This window comes from Neodiprion fabricii, chromosome 3 (genome assembly GCF_021155785.1).
Source record: "Neodiprion fabricii isolate iyNeoFabr1 chromosome 3, iyNeoFabr1.1, whole genome shotgun sequence".
Taxonomy (NCBI): domain Eukaryota; kingdom Metazoa; phylum Arthropoda; class Insecta; order Hymenoptera; family Diprionidae; genus Neodiprion; species Neodiprion fabricii.
The window spans coordinates 36301080-36317415 of NC_060241.1; the positions used below are offsets into that span (position 1 = coordinate 36301080).

The 16336-nt window shown below is 38.8% G+C and overlaps 1 protein-coding gene across 1 annotated transcript in view; it reads right to left on the bottom strand.

The window, feature by feature from the left end:
* The window catches only part of LOC124178462 (NF-kappa-B inhibitor cactus-like), a 30582-nt gene that overhangs the window by 4617 nt on the left and 9629 nt on the right, over nucleotides 1–16336 (bottom strand). Inside the window, exons 2-3 of the mRNA XM_046561816.1 lie at nucleotides 13801–14218; nucleotides 13072–13424 (exon numbers count right to left, since the gene is read on the bottom strand). Of these exons, the coding sequence (XP_046417772.1) occupies nucleotides 13072–13424; nucleotides 13801–14218 (771 nt within the window). The remainder of the gene's footprint in view (nucleotides 1–13071; nucleotides 13425–13800; nucleotides 14219–16336) is intronic.

A 16336-nucleotide genomic window follows, 5' to 3' on the forward strand; every position in this document is an offset into this window, starting at 1 on the left:
ATCGCAGAGCTGTGGATAATAAAGGCGTTGCATACGCTGATTGGAATGAGGCTGTTATTCCAGTTTAGGTGGTTTAATTAACTGTCTATAATACACCCCAGCGAAACGATCAGCAGCTGCATGGTATTTATATACATATATACAGATTGCAAAAGAATTCGTCTGTGACGCAAATGAAAACAAGTATCTCAACTCAACACAACATATGTGTAATAATATTATATATAAAAGCTGTTATCAATAACGCGAACCACTTAACAAATATATCGAACGACTGACCACAGGATCGCACGTGTTATAACATATCACACATGTGTTAGTTTGTGTTTGCGAATAAATTTATTGCTCAATTATTTAGGATTCGGAATTACGTGAAAAACAAAAAAATATATATATATACATACATATATACATATAATTAAGAAAGGAACGCGTCGTTCGTCATTATAAATTATTTTCGCCTCTGTTATCGATTCACGTTTCTTTTTTTTTTTTTTTTTTCCGTTTCCATTTATCCGCACTTTCACTTTTTTCAACGATATTTCTTACTCTTGATTTTTTTCCCGCCGAGGGGATCCCGTCTCAACGTCTACGCCAATGTGGGATTTCCCGCGGCGAGAATGCCGCGGTGCGCAAATAGCCGAGTGAGTATTTTTAAAATATCAAAAACATGTGCTACAGGGGGCTGAATTTCTCTACCCGGTACTCCGTGATGTAACGGAATCTGGTTGTGAACGCGTGTCTTTACGCCCGCGATGAAAAATGTGCGTATTTCAGCGTGCACGGAAGCGAATAATCGGAAAATACAACTATTAGCCACAGAGCGAAGAGCTTTGCATTTTTCTTCGCCGTTCAATTCTTTCCTTTCTTAAAATCGTACTTGCAACTTGTATTGTCAGTTTCAAAGGAAAAGGAATCACACGAGTGTTCATTTTATCAGCTGTCATCCTGTTTTTTCATACCCTCTCAAATTAAACCTTTCTTTCTTCGATCCGTCGCTCCGTTGTTTGTTTTCACGGTAATTAATTTATTCATCAATTCACGGAGTCAAGAGATACAGGATGACCCTGGAACGAATTTGCGTATAGTTTGCAATAATCGCGAATCGTGCAATATTTTCGCTGCGCTTTTTCAATTCTTGCCGTCATACAGAGTCGATTAGATATTTCCGTAAGACAAAAAAAATCACTGCAGTGTAAGATGTAACACTTTTTGATAATATGACAACTCGGATGCATGCACGTATATTATAATCTTTCGCAATCAGATAAAAAGAACCGGGACAGATATAAGACAGTTTTAATAAATATGTTATTTATCTGCGCATGTAAACCTTTTATCCATATTTGACAATACATATCTATGATTTACATTACTCGAGATAACGCAAATGAGGGAAAAACCCTGATGACACATATACGGATTGAATTTCCCCCACACACACGCACAAGCACGTATGTATGTGTAAACAATAACATACATATCTATATATATACACATATAACGATATAAACACGCTACAAATAATTTATATACATTATTGTTTGTCGATCACGCGTTAGAATTTTCCGACACATATCCTATAAAATAGTATATTTATTATAATGTTTATTAAAAAAATTTATACATGGATCGATATCCAGGTCTTTTTATTCACGTGTCAATGTGCGTTGTATTTAGTACGTGTATATATACATACACATAGATACGTTAGTAAAAAGACTTGCATTCATTCATTACATAGAAAACCGCTGCTGAGGAAAGAGGGAGATTTAAAAGTGGGTCAAACTGTGTAGAATAGAGAGCATGACTAGCGTTATTCAAGAAGTCTGTAATGTGTATGTAGGTATACAGCGAAGCGAGGCTCTCCTACGACAGGTTAAAAGCGCAAGTAGATATTAGCCACGGCAACGTCTTACAAATCTTCTAACGACCGCAAACGTGAAGGAAAGAAAAAAAAAAAACAACTCTGCTTAATGGACAACTGCGACTGCAACTTGCTTCGCGAATTTCAAACTGTAGGAAAAAACACATTCTTTCAAAACGTCGCTCATGCGCAAATATTATTTTCATATCGATACAAAAATCGTTATATCATTTATACAACATATATCCTTCACTCGTAGCAATTCAGATCGTACGTAGATTAAAGTCGCTATGTTTTAAATAAAATAAGAAATCGTTTGAACTTTGACGTGTTATTCAGTCATCAAATTTTAATGACTTCAATAATTGATTAGACGCACGTATACCGTATATAACCAAAAAAATGGAAAAAATATAAGGATATTCAATTATAATTTCGTCGACAATTAGTCCAAACCTTTTCTTTCTTAATTTTTTAAAATAATTATTTCTTCCCGCAAGCCATTGCGGCGGTGTTAATCGAATGATCGTATAACATAATGTATTATATCGTATATTACTGGCATACGGGTTAAGAACCACGTGCAGGTCATCATCATCGACACGTGTCTCCGGGGAACTCGAAAATAGTAAAATTAAAAGTAGTATTTTCACCCCGCGGCGGCTGTGATAATTGGAATATATGCTCGATGCGAGTGCAGGTTGCATATTTACGTACGCATTTATTTTACGACTGACTAGCATCGGCGAGAAACGAAAAAATAATCACGCGTCATCGAGGTTTCTTTCAGTATCGTTTAACCGTTATTTTTCTTCTCGCGAATATGTCTTGCAACGTGTTGCATTTATGTACTGCGAAATTTGAAAATATACTCGACCGTAAGAAAAGCGAAGTATCGTGTCGCAACGCGTTGTGATTTCTCTGGAATTATTAATGAAATCTCCTTGCATTGTACATACATATATTGCGTACGTTATACTGTAGGTGTATATACATGTATATGTAAAAATGAAAGTCAACAATAAAAGAGAAAAAAAAATTACAGATATACAGCAATAATTATACTACAAGAACATGAAATTTGTTTTTCAATACATTTACCAAACACTGGCAATATCGACTGTAAACTGTTATATTGTTAGAGCCAAATTTCGCTACGATAAATTGTTTCTATAATAAATATAAAATGCACGTGCTGTTAGTCTGTCGGATTATTTTTACAATTTTGTAAGTTATTTTTGATGTGCATTCTTTTTATTATTCCGCAATAATCAAACTTGTTTTTCGAATAATATTCGATCAGATCGCCGGCTATATTCCCTATTATACATATACCTTGATTGCGATAGAAAAGGATATGGTTACATCTGCAAGGTAACGAACCGCTACATTTATAAATGATGCACTATTTCTCTCAAGTTTCTTCTTATTTTACTCCAATATTATTCCTGTTTTATTTTTTTTCGTTTGTTTCTGTGATGTTGGTTAGTTACATACGCGACGTTCCGCTTCGTTGCGTAATTTGCGGTAGTCGGGTATACATACCTACGTGTATTACATAAATATAGATATGGATATTTACGCAAGAAATGTACATACATTATAAGATATATAAATATTATCCATGTATATATATATATATATATATATTAAATTAATCAAACGTGACGATGCAGCGCAGCGTGTCACCGTAATATGCTTCTTGGTTCATCAGGATAATAGTTATTCAATTATATAAAGACGAGAATGAGCGGACATATTAATATTAACGAGTAATAATTCATTTCTGAAATCCACGGGATCGGTATTTTATTAACGATAATGAAGAAGAAAATAAATAAAATTATAACAAAATCATCCGTCGTTGTGCAAATGTGCAAGTCACTCTCTCCATCGGACGAGTGCGTGCAACCGTTACATCGTTTATTCGTTCCTTAATTGACCTTTATTCAACTAAATTGCAACTGCTACGTGTTTTGTGTGTTATTCGAATGAAGCTAAGATGTGGTGAAAAAAAAAACTCCATTTCCGGCTACAACCGACGGACAAACCAAAATTTAAATAAGAATGTCGTTTAAAAAATTTATAGCTGCTGCGGAGAATAATTTATTTATAATATAATGTGTATAATTTATGCAAAATCCCATCAGTTTAATTCTTCCGTTTTAGAAAAAAAAAAAAAAAAAAAAAAAAAAATTATAATTAGTCGGGTATGAGAAAAAGTGCAAATAAAATAATAACCAAAGTGAATTTAAGCGGAAAGAGAAGCGTGTGTTCATTTTTACAGTCCCGCATGACTCGGGATTTACGATTAAGTGCAGATCAGGCTGGACATAGCTTCTGTGCCTTCTGGCATATAACCCAGCGTAACCCTAACCTAGCCTAACCAGACGCGCAAAAATGGTGTATATCTATACGCATGATGTATTTAGTTGTGAAAAAGTCGAGGATTTCACCGGCAGATGTCGCTAAACGTTACAATCTTGAAGAAGATATCACATGATGGGTAGAATTAAATATCTCTACACATACGTCCACCACCTACGTGCAACGTAAATATGCACTGCAAATATGTATATATGTGACATACTTAGATCGACGCGGTTGAGAAGTTTGCACGACGTATTTTCGCAAAATTGCAAATATATACAGGAAGATTATACCTTGTGCGGATATACGTACGTATACACAAAAGATTACGTAACCGTCGAATATATGTATACATACACGCGTACCGATCGTACGTATGGAGAGAAAGTTGGAAAAATTTTACAATCTCGCAAACAGATAACGATCGATTATACATACTGATTCGATCGTTACTCAGTCGAGAAATGTAATTCTTTAATTTCTTGAGAATGTTTCCTAACGATTATTCAACCGTACATTTTTCCCCTCGACTTCAATGGTAATATTGAAGTTTAAAAGCATACGGTGTAAAACTTTCGCGCGCTGCCATATTTATCCAGACTTGCTTACAAGCGAAATAGAAGCCGCAGAATCCCGAGCCATCTCATTTTCACTCCACGAGTTGCACACTTTGGTCAGGATAGTCTCTAGGTACAATAATCGTGCGCGATATCCAACCGTCACGTTGATGAGTAGAGTACATTTGAAAAGCCAAAACTAGCGCGACAAGAGGATACAGTGGAATTACGACGAAACGGATGGTCAGTAAAGGTGAAACGGTTGCCGAAGGCACGACCGTCTCTTAAAAATCCCTTTTCTACCCGTTTTCTAGTGGAAGGTTTTCAAAAGGGCTGACCACGGGTGACCACCACTCCTCACTCGGTGCAGTCAGTTTTCCAGACGTCCCGAGTGCATTCGAGGAGGGCATCCACGCCTCTCTTCGAAGGTCTCGACTCGGGCCGTCAACTTCCATATTCCATGGCTCGTATCTGATCGGTGAGCGTGCTTGCCCTTCGGACCCTGGTTACACCGTTTCAAAACTACTCGACAATCGTCCTTACATGCCGACGGTGAGACGGAGTGAATGTATTACCCGGCTCGACTTTCTCTAGATCTACCCGCAGACTCAAAACGTTCGGGCCCCAACCCTGCAGTCCCGAGTTTACGATGTAAAGGTGTTTCTAAGCCGCAACAATCCGCCTTTGTAGTTGCAATTAACTTAACAACAGCTCAACTTAACAACACAATTATTTCCCGACCCTGGACAAACATCTCCTGCGTTAGTTACGACCATCTAGCCTGGATAAGGTCGAGTATTGCCGATCTTACAAGAATTCCCTGAACCCGATGTGAGAATTAATCACGGAGAGATATATTCGCAGGCAATCGTAAAGCGGGAAATTTACGGCATTCCTAATTACTGCCAAACCGAAAGAAACCGACCCAGTCAGGCGCTCTCAATATTACACACCTTGGCTGCACGGGCATGGCATTGGTTGTAATAACGGCCGTAATAACACAACCTGCGTTAAGGTGCGCGTAACGCTTATGCAAATGAGATCGAAGGCCAGACTAAGAGGCGAGACTGCGGCAAATAGGTAGGTACATCAATTTTTGACAGGATATCCGGAGTGGATTGAAGTTCGTAAAAACGTTAACGCAACGATGGATCTTTATTACGGGGAAAATCGCTACTTGCGGTACTACTTCGAACATATACATGTATGATACGTGACATGAATGTCATATTAAATTCCCATGTAAACCCCGTAAGAATTGAACAAAGCGAACAAGCGGTTAATTATTACACGTAGTTTAGAAATTTAACTTCTTACAAATCATTCTCAAATTTCAATCTTACAGTGATTAATCATTTTTTAATTTTTCCTTACGTCAACGCGTTTTTTACACTATAACATTGAATCAAGGTGAGCAATAATTTTTGCAAAATAAATTTCATGGAATTTTTCTCGTCTGGATACTTTATATACCTACCACCGATTAACGATTCGCGGCTCAAAATTCCGAAAGTTCAAGTTACGGTGTGTGTAATATTTATATTTCCAAGAACACGATTCAAGTTTCCTGCGAATTTCTGCAAGTTTTCTATGAAAATTTTCAATGTTCCACGAGATTCCGAGGTCTTTCGTGTGAATGGCCGACCACGATGCGGATGTGAAACGCACAAACAACAGACGGACGAACAAATGTGGCGCGCATAAACCTCGGCAGAAATAATTGCAACAGTCCGATTGACAGGCGAAACGGTCGACATAATTCGATGCGGTGCAGCGATGCGAACGGTCTCGGATTATCCGCGGTATACCGACTATGTAACTATATATATTACACTCGGCGTCGCGAATTCCGCAGGTATTGTGTTTTACAACCGTCCATGATCTGTCCCAACATTTTTTGAGTTTTCTCACACCGACGATACGCGATTGCCTAAAATTGTTAACCCGTTGTAAACTTCGTCGAGTGGATCCCCCCGTTTTTTTTTTTTTATTTTTTTTTTTTTTTGTTCACGTTATAATTGACAAACAGCCGTCTCGTCTTTTCTCTTTCACAGGACCGTTGCTAATCCTCGGTTCCTTTCCAGCCTTTTAGGTTCCCATCGAGTGTTCCCAATTTTTACGCTTGCATGCATTTCGTTTCCACCGACCGCGTTGCAGCTACACGATTTTTACGTACTTGCAACATTATCTCCGGTACGACAATTGCATCGAAAATAATTGTTTATTCTCTGGGTGTGCTGTGTGTGTAATTTTTTTGCGCACTCTATTTTTGCACAAAGACTTTCGACGAAAACGCGAATTAAATTGCTACCTATTCAAGTTTATACATATAATCTCATTCATTTACTTCTCGACGATTCAAATCGACCCGATAATCTCAATAGGATAAAACAACTCGCCACTGATGACAAATCGTCACCGATTTTCTGCATTTTCACGATCATCCGAACAGACTTTGGCGATGAATAATTGTAGAAATTAAACGGATTAAAAAATCCCAGAATATTTTTATAAAGAATAAAACAGATCTTGAGGTGGTTGTTTGTCGGCTTCAACTGCAAATTTGGCAGTTGAAATGAAAGGCAAAATAAAAAAAAAAAAAAGAAAGAAAGGAAATGCGAAGCAATCATTCACACGGTAAAACGAGATTCGAAACCTTGCCTCTGGACATTTTGAAAGTCGAAACTAAACGGCCGAGGCGTTAAAACGCGAACCACGCTTATATTGGTAAAAGGACTCGCAGTATTATTATCATACCCACTGCTGGGGATTCCCCAATAGCGTGACTTTTTATCACGGCGATATATTGGCATGATTTACAGTTCGTTGTCAGGATACAGCATCGTATTGCAATTACACCCACACACCTTGTGTCGTATTATTATTTTGCGTCAACCCATCACATTCGTATTCTTAGTTTTATAAAATTTAAAAAAGAACCGCACACTTTTCCATGCGCAAAGAGTTAATTAAGTGTAAGATAAGAAATCATTCGGAATAAATAATGCAATCTACGTTTGCTCATCCTCTTTGTTTTCTTACCCTTACACTCAACTTGCGTATAGCGATGCAAATTTATTACACAACACGTGCGCACTTGTACATTTGTAAGTATATTAATGAAAAAAAAAAAGGAAAGAAAACAAAAAGAAAAACTTTTCGCCCATCTTGTTACTCGCGATTATAAGACTGAACATTATACGCGCAGATCTCACGTCATCGTCAGGAAATGGTTGGCGTTATTTGAATTTGTTTAAAAATGTCGTTCCCGGCAATTTTTTCCCTACTCATCCTTTTTATCATCAATTGTTTGATAAAAACAAATGAAAATTCAATGTATATAAAGATGAGTAAAAGGGGCGTCACGTCTGTGAAATATTCGTGAAAACGATATTGTGGAAATCGTATTTCACATTAGCAACAAAACGCTAAATTTATCGATGCACAGTACCTTCTACTAATTTTAATAATTTTCGAATACTCGATTCGCGCATCGAACCTCGTTGTTTAAATTCATTTATAAATTTGTGTATTTTTTTTCAAATATCTACAATATGTTAATCGCGGTATCGCAGCATGTGTATTTCTTTGTCGTTGTTCTTCAAACTAATTTACCGTGTATCGTTTAATTTGATTCTCGAATTTTTCAATTCATGAAATCACGGAAGTGATTAATATATAGAACAAGGTGAAATGCAATCGAAATATGATTTCCCGGATGATGAAATGATAAAGTTACCGTTACGTTAATTAAATATATAACGATAAGTTCCGCGCGTCGCATCGAATTCATCTAAGATTCAGTGACGGCATTTTTCCTTTTACATACGTTATATACGTAGTACAACAACCGTACCGTACACATATATTTATTCATTTATTTACTTATATTCACATATATATGTATGCACAGGTATAACGTAAATCTGAGTGGCAAAGTGAGCGAGTACTTAAATATATTAGCGAGATTAACGCAGGCATTTAAATTCAGAAACATTCAAACGGCGGTAAAAAAAAAAAAAAAGAACAACAACAAATAAAATAAATAGAAATTAATTTAAACACAACTCGAGAAAACGTTGTCGAATAAAAAAAAAACCATTCGTCTTTTAGCTCGGTTCTTTTTATTTTATTCTCCCTGTCCCCAGATTCATCGGGATGTTTAACGTAAGCTTTTCCGTTAAATAATATTATTATTAAAATAGTACATCGTCTTTTATTTGATAAACGACGAGCAAAAAGTCTTCAACTTGTCGCAGACACGACTTTGACCAGTGAACCCGTTCACCGCGGTGCGGCACGAAACACGATTGTCGGAATTCCCCAACTCAAGATCGTCAATTAGCATGCGCCCGAGGCTGCCGTAATCGCTAGGAAAAACAAGGATATCTTTCTCGAAGCCTTTTCAGAGGCATTAACGCGCGCAACGCGAACTAAAGAGATAACGATGACGACGACGACGACGACGACGACGATGATGATGATGATGATGATGATGATGATACATCGCATGTGCATTATAATAAGACCTTACACCGGGTACTCAACGGTCTCAAATCTCTCCTTTACATGCAACAACAAAAGAGTATTAAAAAGAATGAAAAAAAGTATACACATTATAATAAGTGTACGTTATACATGAATGTATAATAAATGAAATACATGCAGAAATGCGTGACGCTTTCAAATCGTTGATGTAAAACAGTTTGTTATAATTCTCCCACCCATTATGTGTAATATGAATGTGATAAACACAAGACGAGTGGGATGAAATAAATTTTATACATCAATTAAATTAAATTCAACGACTAGTGATTTTTTTTTTTGTTTTTTTTAATATCATAAGAGCCGAAGGCGATACGCGATTTTGTATTTCGATCATATTATTTATCATAAGCTTCAACTCGTTAATCGATCGGTTTTCAAGCTCTATGTAATATGGGAGAATGGAACACACGCGATGTGGTATTTATTGTAGGGTAACATGATAGTGAGAACTTCTCATACATGTATACAAACATATGGATACCTATGGTAAGTAAATTGGAGAATAAAGTTTACAGCTCGGGTTATATCATATCACGTATCTTACAACTACTAGTACACGGTATACGATAGGATAGGGGCTTGGAAATTCCAATGACTAAATTACAAATAAATTCCGCTTAACGATAGGCTACTGCGTGTATGTAATATACTAAACCGACGTATGCCTGTATGAGAAAAGTTACATGTATATAATGCACGATGTATAAATGTTATCCTGTATAAATCACGCATGTTCGTTTATCAGCTCTTTTAACTGTGTATAAAGTTATGCACTGCTGTTGCTTTAAATTCCCATCTTTAGACGCATTAAGATGAGCGTATATGTGAAAAATTATGCGCCGACCAACTCTGGCAATCCGATGATAACGCGTTTTAGATTTTCACTAGACTTGCGGGTAAACTCCGATGATCAATATCGTCAATTTATTGCCACCATTTGCATTTCCTAATTTCTCGCGAATATGCCGTCAATTCAAACCTCAATAAGAATTCTTGCTTTTTTTGTCAAACTATGTACTAAATATTTTCTGCACGGAATGCGTTTCCGATATAAACTGTTAATTCGACTAAATCTTCAGTTATGTTTACGATTAAAGGTGATAGTGTTCCTGTATAATTAATATCAGGAAGCAGGAATACAGCAATAAACTGCGAGTCCCGTTGATTGATTATCCAATTGAGAATATAATGATAATAACAATAATAATTATGGATGTAACAAATAAAAATGGTGATGGCTAATAATTTATAAGCATTCCTTACTAGACACACACGCTAGTCATATAGTAAAATTTATATTTCCCAAATAGAAAGGAAGAGGATTCTCAAAGTCGAACAACGATCTAATATGTAAGCCTTGTAGCTGTGAAATAGCAGGAACTCTGATATGTGCGGACGCTTGTATAGAACTTGCAGATACCCCCCCCCCCCCCCCACATAGCCGAGGAAGAAGAAATCTCGTTAGATAAATATCCAGCTATAATCCGAAAGGAGAAAAATATATTTTTCAAGCCAAATTGACGCGATCCGAGAAGAATATGATAATGTTTTTTGAAGAACTTCACACAGCTTGAACTTATCATCGATAAGGAAGTTCGCAAATGTATCATTTTCTCCGAAAATAACGAATCGGGGAATTTTTGCTGATATGTCAATCGTCGAGGGTCAGTCTACTGAACTACATTACGACATTGCCTCATTCGTCGTCGAAAACAAGTGATAAACAAATATTGATGACAGCTATATGCCTATAATTGTACGTAGTTATACGTATACCACGAAAATCTCTCTGATGAATCTCGACTCGTTTCTTATCACGCGGTGGATCAGATATTTCATGTTTGATTATACTTGGCGAAAATCTATTATCCATAAAAGGGTAGTAAAATCTCTGCGAGAGAATGTTTGCGCGTATTAATACCGAAGAGATAAAACAGAAGCTTATGCGTATATAAAATGCTCGAGCAAATTTAAATGTAAAATATCATCAACACATCGCTTTCCGAAGTTTCATATCATTAAGAAATATTCGTCAAAAGTCCTCCAATGAAAAAAAAAAAGGACTTGACATTCTTTTCACCTAAACCGTGTCATCGTTTTCTCAATAATAAATTCCACAAAGAAAACTGGATAGTGATGAGCAGGTTGCTTAACGACTTGTGAGAAATATTCGACAATAGTTCACTAAATAGGTCGCAACGTATCAACATTCTTCATTATCAACAGTCCAAGTGCAGCAGCAGTCATATACGAGTGACCGCGTGTTTGATATTACTATAATATAATAACTAGGTATATATATATATATAAATATATACAACGTATATAATTATACATAAGAAATCCTACACGTACAACGTGCACCGGCATAATTAAAGCGATGACGAATGAAAACAGAGATCATAACGATGTCGAACGAGAATAAAATACATAAGAAGAAAAAGACGTGCGGCGGGGATAAATTCTTCTCGAATGAACAATTTCAACGACACACCGCCTATCCGCGATTATTCACAACCGATCATCGAATCGGTTGCTACTGCCTGCTTTTCCACCAATCAACGATGCGACACGTGTGTACAAAGTGGCGAAAATTATACGGTTCTACCTTAGCAGCACAGGTACGCACCGACACAAACCTGTTCGACGTGTATATTCGTCGTTTTGCGAGCGTTGGAAACGTGTGGGGGGGATTTCGTCACGCTGGGGAATCCCCAGCATACGTCCTGAGAGCGATATAATAGCCATACGTGTAAGTGAAGAACTCGGTAATCGCTTATATTGAAGGTCTGATTTCATATGAAAAAATTTTCCTACGCGCTGATTTTGGCTATACGTGATAATTATCTCGCTGTAACGAAGACGGAAGTTGGTAACCTGATTGTAACGATTCAAGTTTCGGTAGAAATCGTTGTTTCGCGATTTCAGGAATGTCTGACGTTGCGGTAAGTTATAATAAAGGAAAATATATTCATATTTTGAAAACTCAGCTATACCTCAGTCACTGTAAAATTGCGACAGAATTTTTTTTGCCCCCTAAAGCAGTTTCGCTCCGTTTTTCGATTTGCGGTTCACCTCGGGATCCACTTTGAGGTCGGACTTTGACTAGTTTCTACTGCTTTAACGTATTCTTTTTCCATCGTCATTTTTTTTTTTGTGCACATTATCGTACTGACGCTCCGTGGTTGTTATGCGATTGTGATTCAAATCCGTAACCTGAGAAAGTGACGAACATTCTGGGACCAATTCCGTCATATTCTTTGTTCTATGACTGACTCGGTTTCTGCAAATAAATTATCTTTCTTTCTCTCTCTCAATTTTTCCTGTAAAGTTTGATTCAGAAACCCACAGGGGATTTCTTTGAAACGCTAATGATTCCAAATAACAGCACAATTACGCTTGTTTGTTCTGATTTGAAATTATAATACCACTGCCCTGCATTTTCATACCCTAATGTTCGAAATTATTTTTCAAGCATAGTTTTTATCGGCTCATGAGTAAGACAGAAATATTGAACTGGTTACGTGCTCGTAGATTGACTCATTTTATTCCAAGAACAACCAATAGTTCATCGTGTGCATAAAATGACTGCACCGCTGTAAATGAAAATTGACGAGACTGCTGAACAGGTAACAAGATCATCTCAAGCCTTAAAATGATCGTACAATTCACGTGTGCAGGAACAAATCCCGAATATTGAAATACGAAAAAAATGCCATCGAAGCTCACCTTGATAGTTTCTTTGCTCAAGGTCCTGAGGTATCGCAGGTGCAGGTCCTCCAGGTGGTGCGCTTCTCTTCTCGGACGACGATAGAGGGTCGGTCAATGCTCTCGCACAGGTCAAGTCTCCCGAAGTGCAGGCAAGATGAAGAGGCGTGTTGCCATTCATATCTCTGAGGGCTGGATTAGCCCCCGCGAGAACCAAACTCCTAACAATTCTAGCCTGGCGAGTCAACACCGCTACATGCAGCGGCGACAGATGCTGATCATTGAGAATATCCAGGAGACAGGGATGCGGCGCCATTTTAATCAGCGGTAACGCCACCTCCAGAAAACTCTGGCATATAGCGTTGTGCAGGTGTCTGTAAAGTCAAAAATTTTCATAGTAAATAGGCAACTCTATTTGTGCGAGGCAAAAAAGAGAAGTGAGTGATGGAACATTTACATGCTTCGGACCAACAGATCTATATCTATATATATATGTTGTCGGCTGCGCCGCTGAATATGCTTTCAGCGAATAAGAATTCTCAACGTAATAAATAACCGATAACTCGTGTGTTATCTTGATCAAACACATATCCTGTTATCTCCAGCAGGCGAGCAGCTTGAAAAGAACACTGCAGGCTGGAGTTCAAATATCTGACACCTGCACCGTTCTGAGTTTTGAAGATAACAACAAATCATCGATCGTCTGCATAATAATATGCCAAAACCAGGAAAGTAAGTCAAAATACTTACGTGTCGCCGTCGTCGTCCTGCTCCATGTAGAAAGCCGTCCAATCATGCTGCTTGTGCTGCACTTGCCTGTAGGGAATGTTGGCGATGGATGGACCTGATTTGACGCAAGTAGGCTGCTGATGTTGCTGCTGTTGAGAAAGCTGCGTTGTTACAGGTGTGAGTTCTATAGGTTCGGCCTGGACCTTGCCTCCGAAGCGGTTGCAGTTTTGGGTTTTCAACGACAGCAGGCTGAGGTCGTCGCTGAGACCGAGGTCGACGCCGCTGTCGCCCACCACCATTGGTTCTTGGGTGACAGGGAGCTGTATCGACGAAGCGCTGTCGATCTCCAGATCGCCTCCACTGACGGTTAAATTAGTCCCAGACAAAAAGCCAGAATCGACGTGACCCGAGTCGAATCGTTCGCCGTACTTCTCTCCATCTGTAACAGTCTTCTCGTTTTTTTCACCACGCATAGAGTGGGACATTTTGACAGTCTAGACTATTCTCTTTCCGAAATTAAAATGCGATGTCGTATTTTCTTTGATTTTCACTTCCCGCTGGTTCTTGGTATCGTTCACATGTACACACAAACACATGCACACACAACAGAGAGAGCCACAAACCACAAACGAATTGGGGCGATACGAACTAACTTTGAACAAGGCTTGATAATGGTAAACAACAAGAAAGAGGCGGTCGGTGTTTATCACTAAGTTACGGACGTACGTAGACGATGTCACTCCCGCACGTCACTCACACCACTCTTCGTGAAATTGCCCGGCAGTCAACGGTAAACCGACAACGATTGAGATAGAGAAGGAAAACACAGAGGGAGGGATGTTAGCGCGATGGAATTCCTCGTGAAAATTGATGCCGCCTGGTGGGGGGGGGAGAAGATGCGTACCACGTGGTACGACGGAAAACAAGATAGGATCGACGAAATTCGCTTGTCGAACTGTGTAATTAAACCGCGATAACTAGACTCGGGTTCAAGGTGAGAAACACCGGCGACCCTGATGATATTTAGTTTTTCAGTCTCTTCGTATTTTACACTCTCATTTGACTAACGTTTCTTTCCAATTACTGTTATTATTATTTTTATCGTTATTATCGCACAGAGTCGGTCGCAATCGCGTAGTTATTGCGTCGATCGTTCAACATCGGGACAGCTGCGGTGAGCGATGATTTTTCGTGTGTCATAATAGGAATGAATGGAATATCTGCGAGAGGTCGGATAGGTCGAATTTCGTTAGGGTTTCCGTGTCAGGCACGTGTTCGTTCGATATGGTCACCGATCGGATGTCCAGTCAGTCGCACATGTACTTATGCACTTCTGGGAAATAGGTTACCCTTGGAGTGAACTTCGCGTTCCTGCTTCCTCGAACACGGCGGGCACTTGCAGACAAATTTCGTATTATCGTCGGAGGTTGCCTCGCGATTTCTCCGCGCTCCTCGTCCTCGTTTCTCTACTTCTGACAAGCCTAAAGAATATCTCTCTCTCCTTCTGATTTTGCCAAAGGGCGTGCGATCATTCGTCGTGTCGAGGAAACACCTTCGTACGCACGGTGATCCTGTGTGCGCGCGTAATAGTGTGTAAGTGAAGTGTTGCTGGTTGGATTTTCGTGCGGAATATTCGGCCTTTGTTCGAATACCTGATCGCCAACGACGTCTTCCCGTTTTCGTCGATCACGTGCGATGGCACGCCGCGATCACCAGTTTATTATCACTAACGCTGGCACACTTTCTCGTTTAAAACACGCTCCGTCCTCTGGCGCGTGTCGACTCGCCTCGCTTTTAAGAACGGACTGAACAATGGCTGCCCTCGCGACACTAGCGCCTCTGACGGCCGGACGGCGAGGCTACGCCGATGGGAAAACCCTACCGGCCTAATGATTCTACCTGCTGTCGCCGCTCCCCGCCTCGCAGCGTTGAGGTATTCCGATATTTTATAAATATTACCAACACGAAGGCAGGAAATCCCCTTGCTCCGCGCCACGGCCGAATCGCTCGACTTTCGATTTCGATTGTTTTTTGTTTTCCTTGTAATATCAGGTAATATTCTTTCGGGTATCTTTCGGTTAAAACGCTTACCGAGCGAGACGTCACTTTTCTTAACGTTCAAACTGCAACCGCTTACGATTGCGGTTATTGGATTTTACACTAATCAAAAAGGAGATTAAAAGTTAAAACAGAAATCGGGTATAAATTTCAAAGAAAAATTTCAACTTAAGCAACGTGTAATATAATATAATTGCGTTTTGGGTCGTTATTGTATATACCTTGTACACCTCTCGGGATTCCCCGTCGTCTGCGCAGAAACTTACTTTTACTGATCAAAATTTATCTGCTTCGCTGGACCGTAGAATATATACCCGATATATTCACTTTGCGAATTGATCGGATTTTCTTAGGGAAGAATTGTTCTCGACGCGGATTTAATTATAACGATTTATGATGGAATTTTGGATATCGCAATCGTTTCAATTAGACAGTTATCAGTCAATCGGATTAAGTGAGTTGTAATATTCCTTATTTTATTTTTCGCACTTATGGGAAA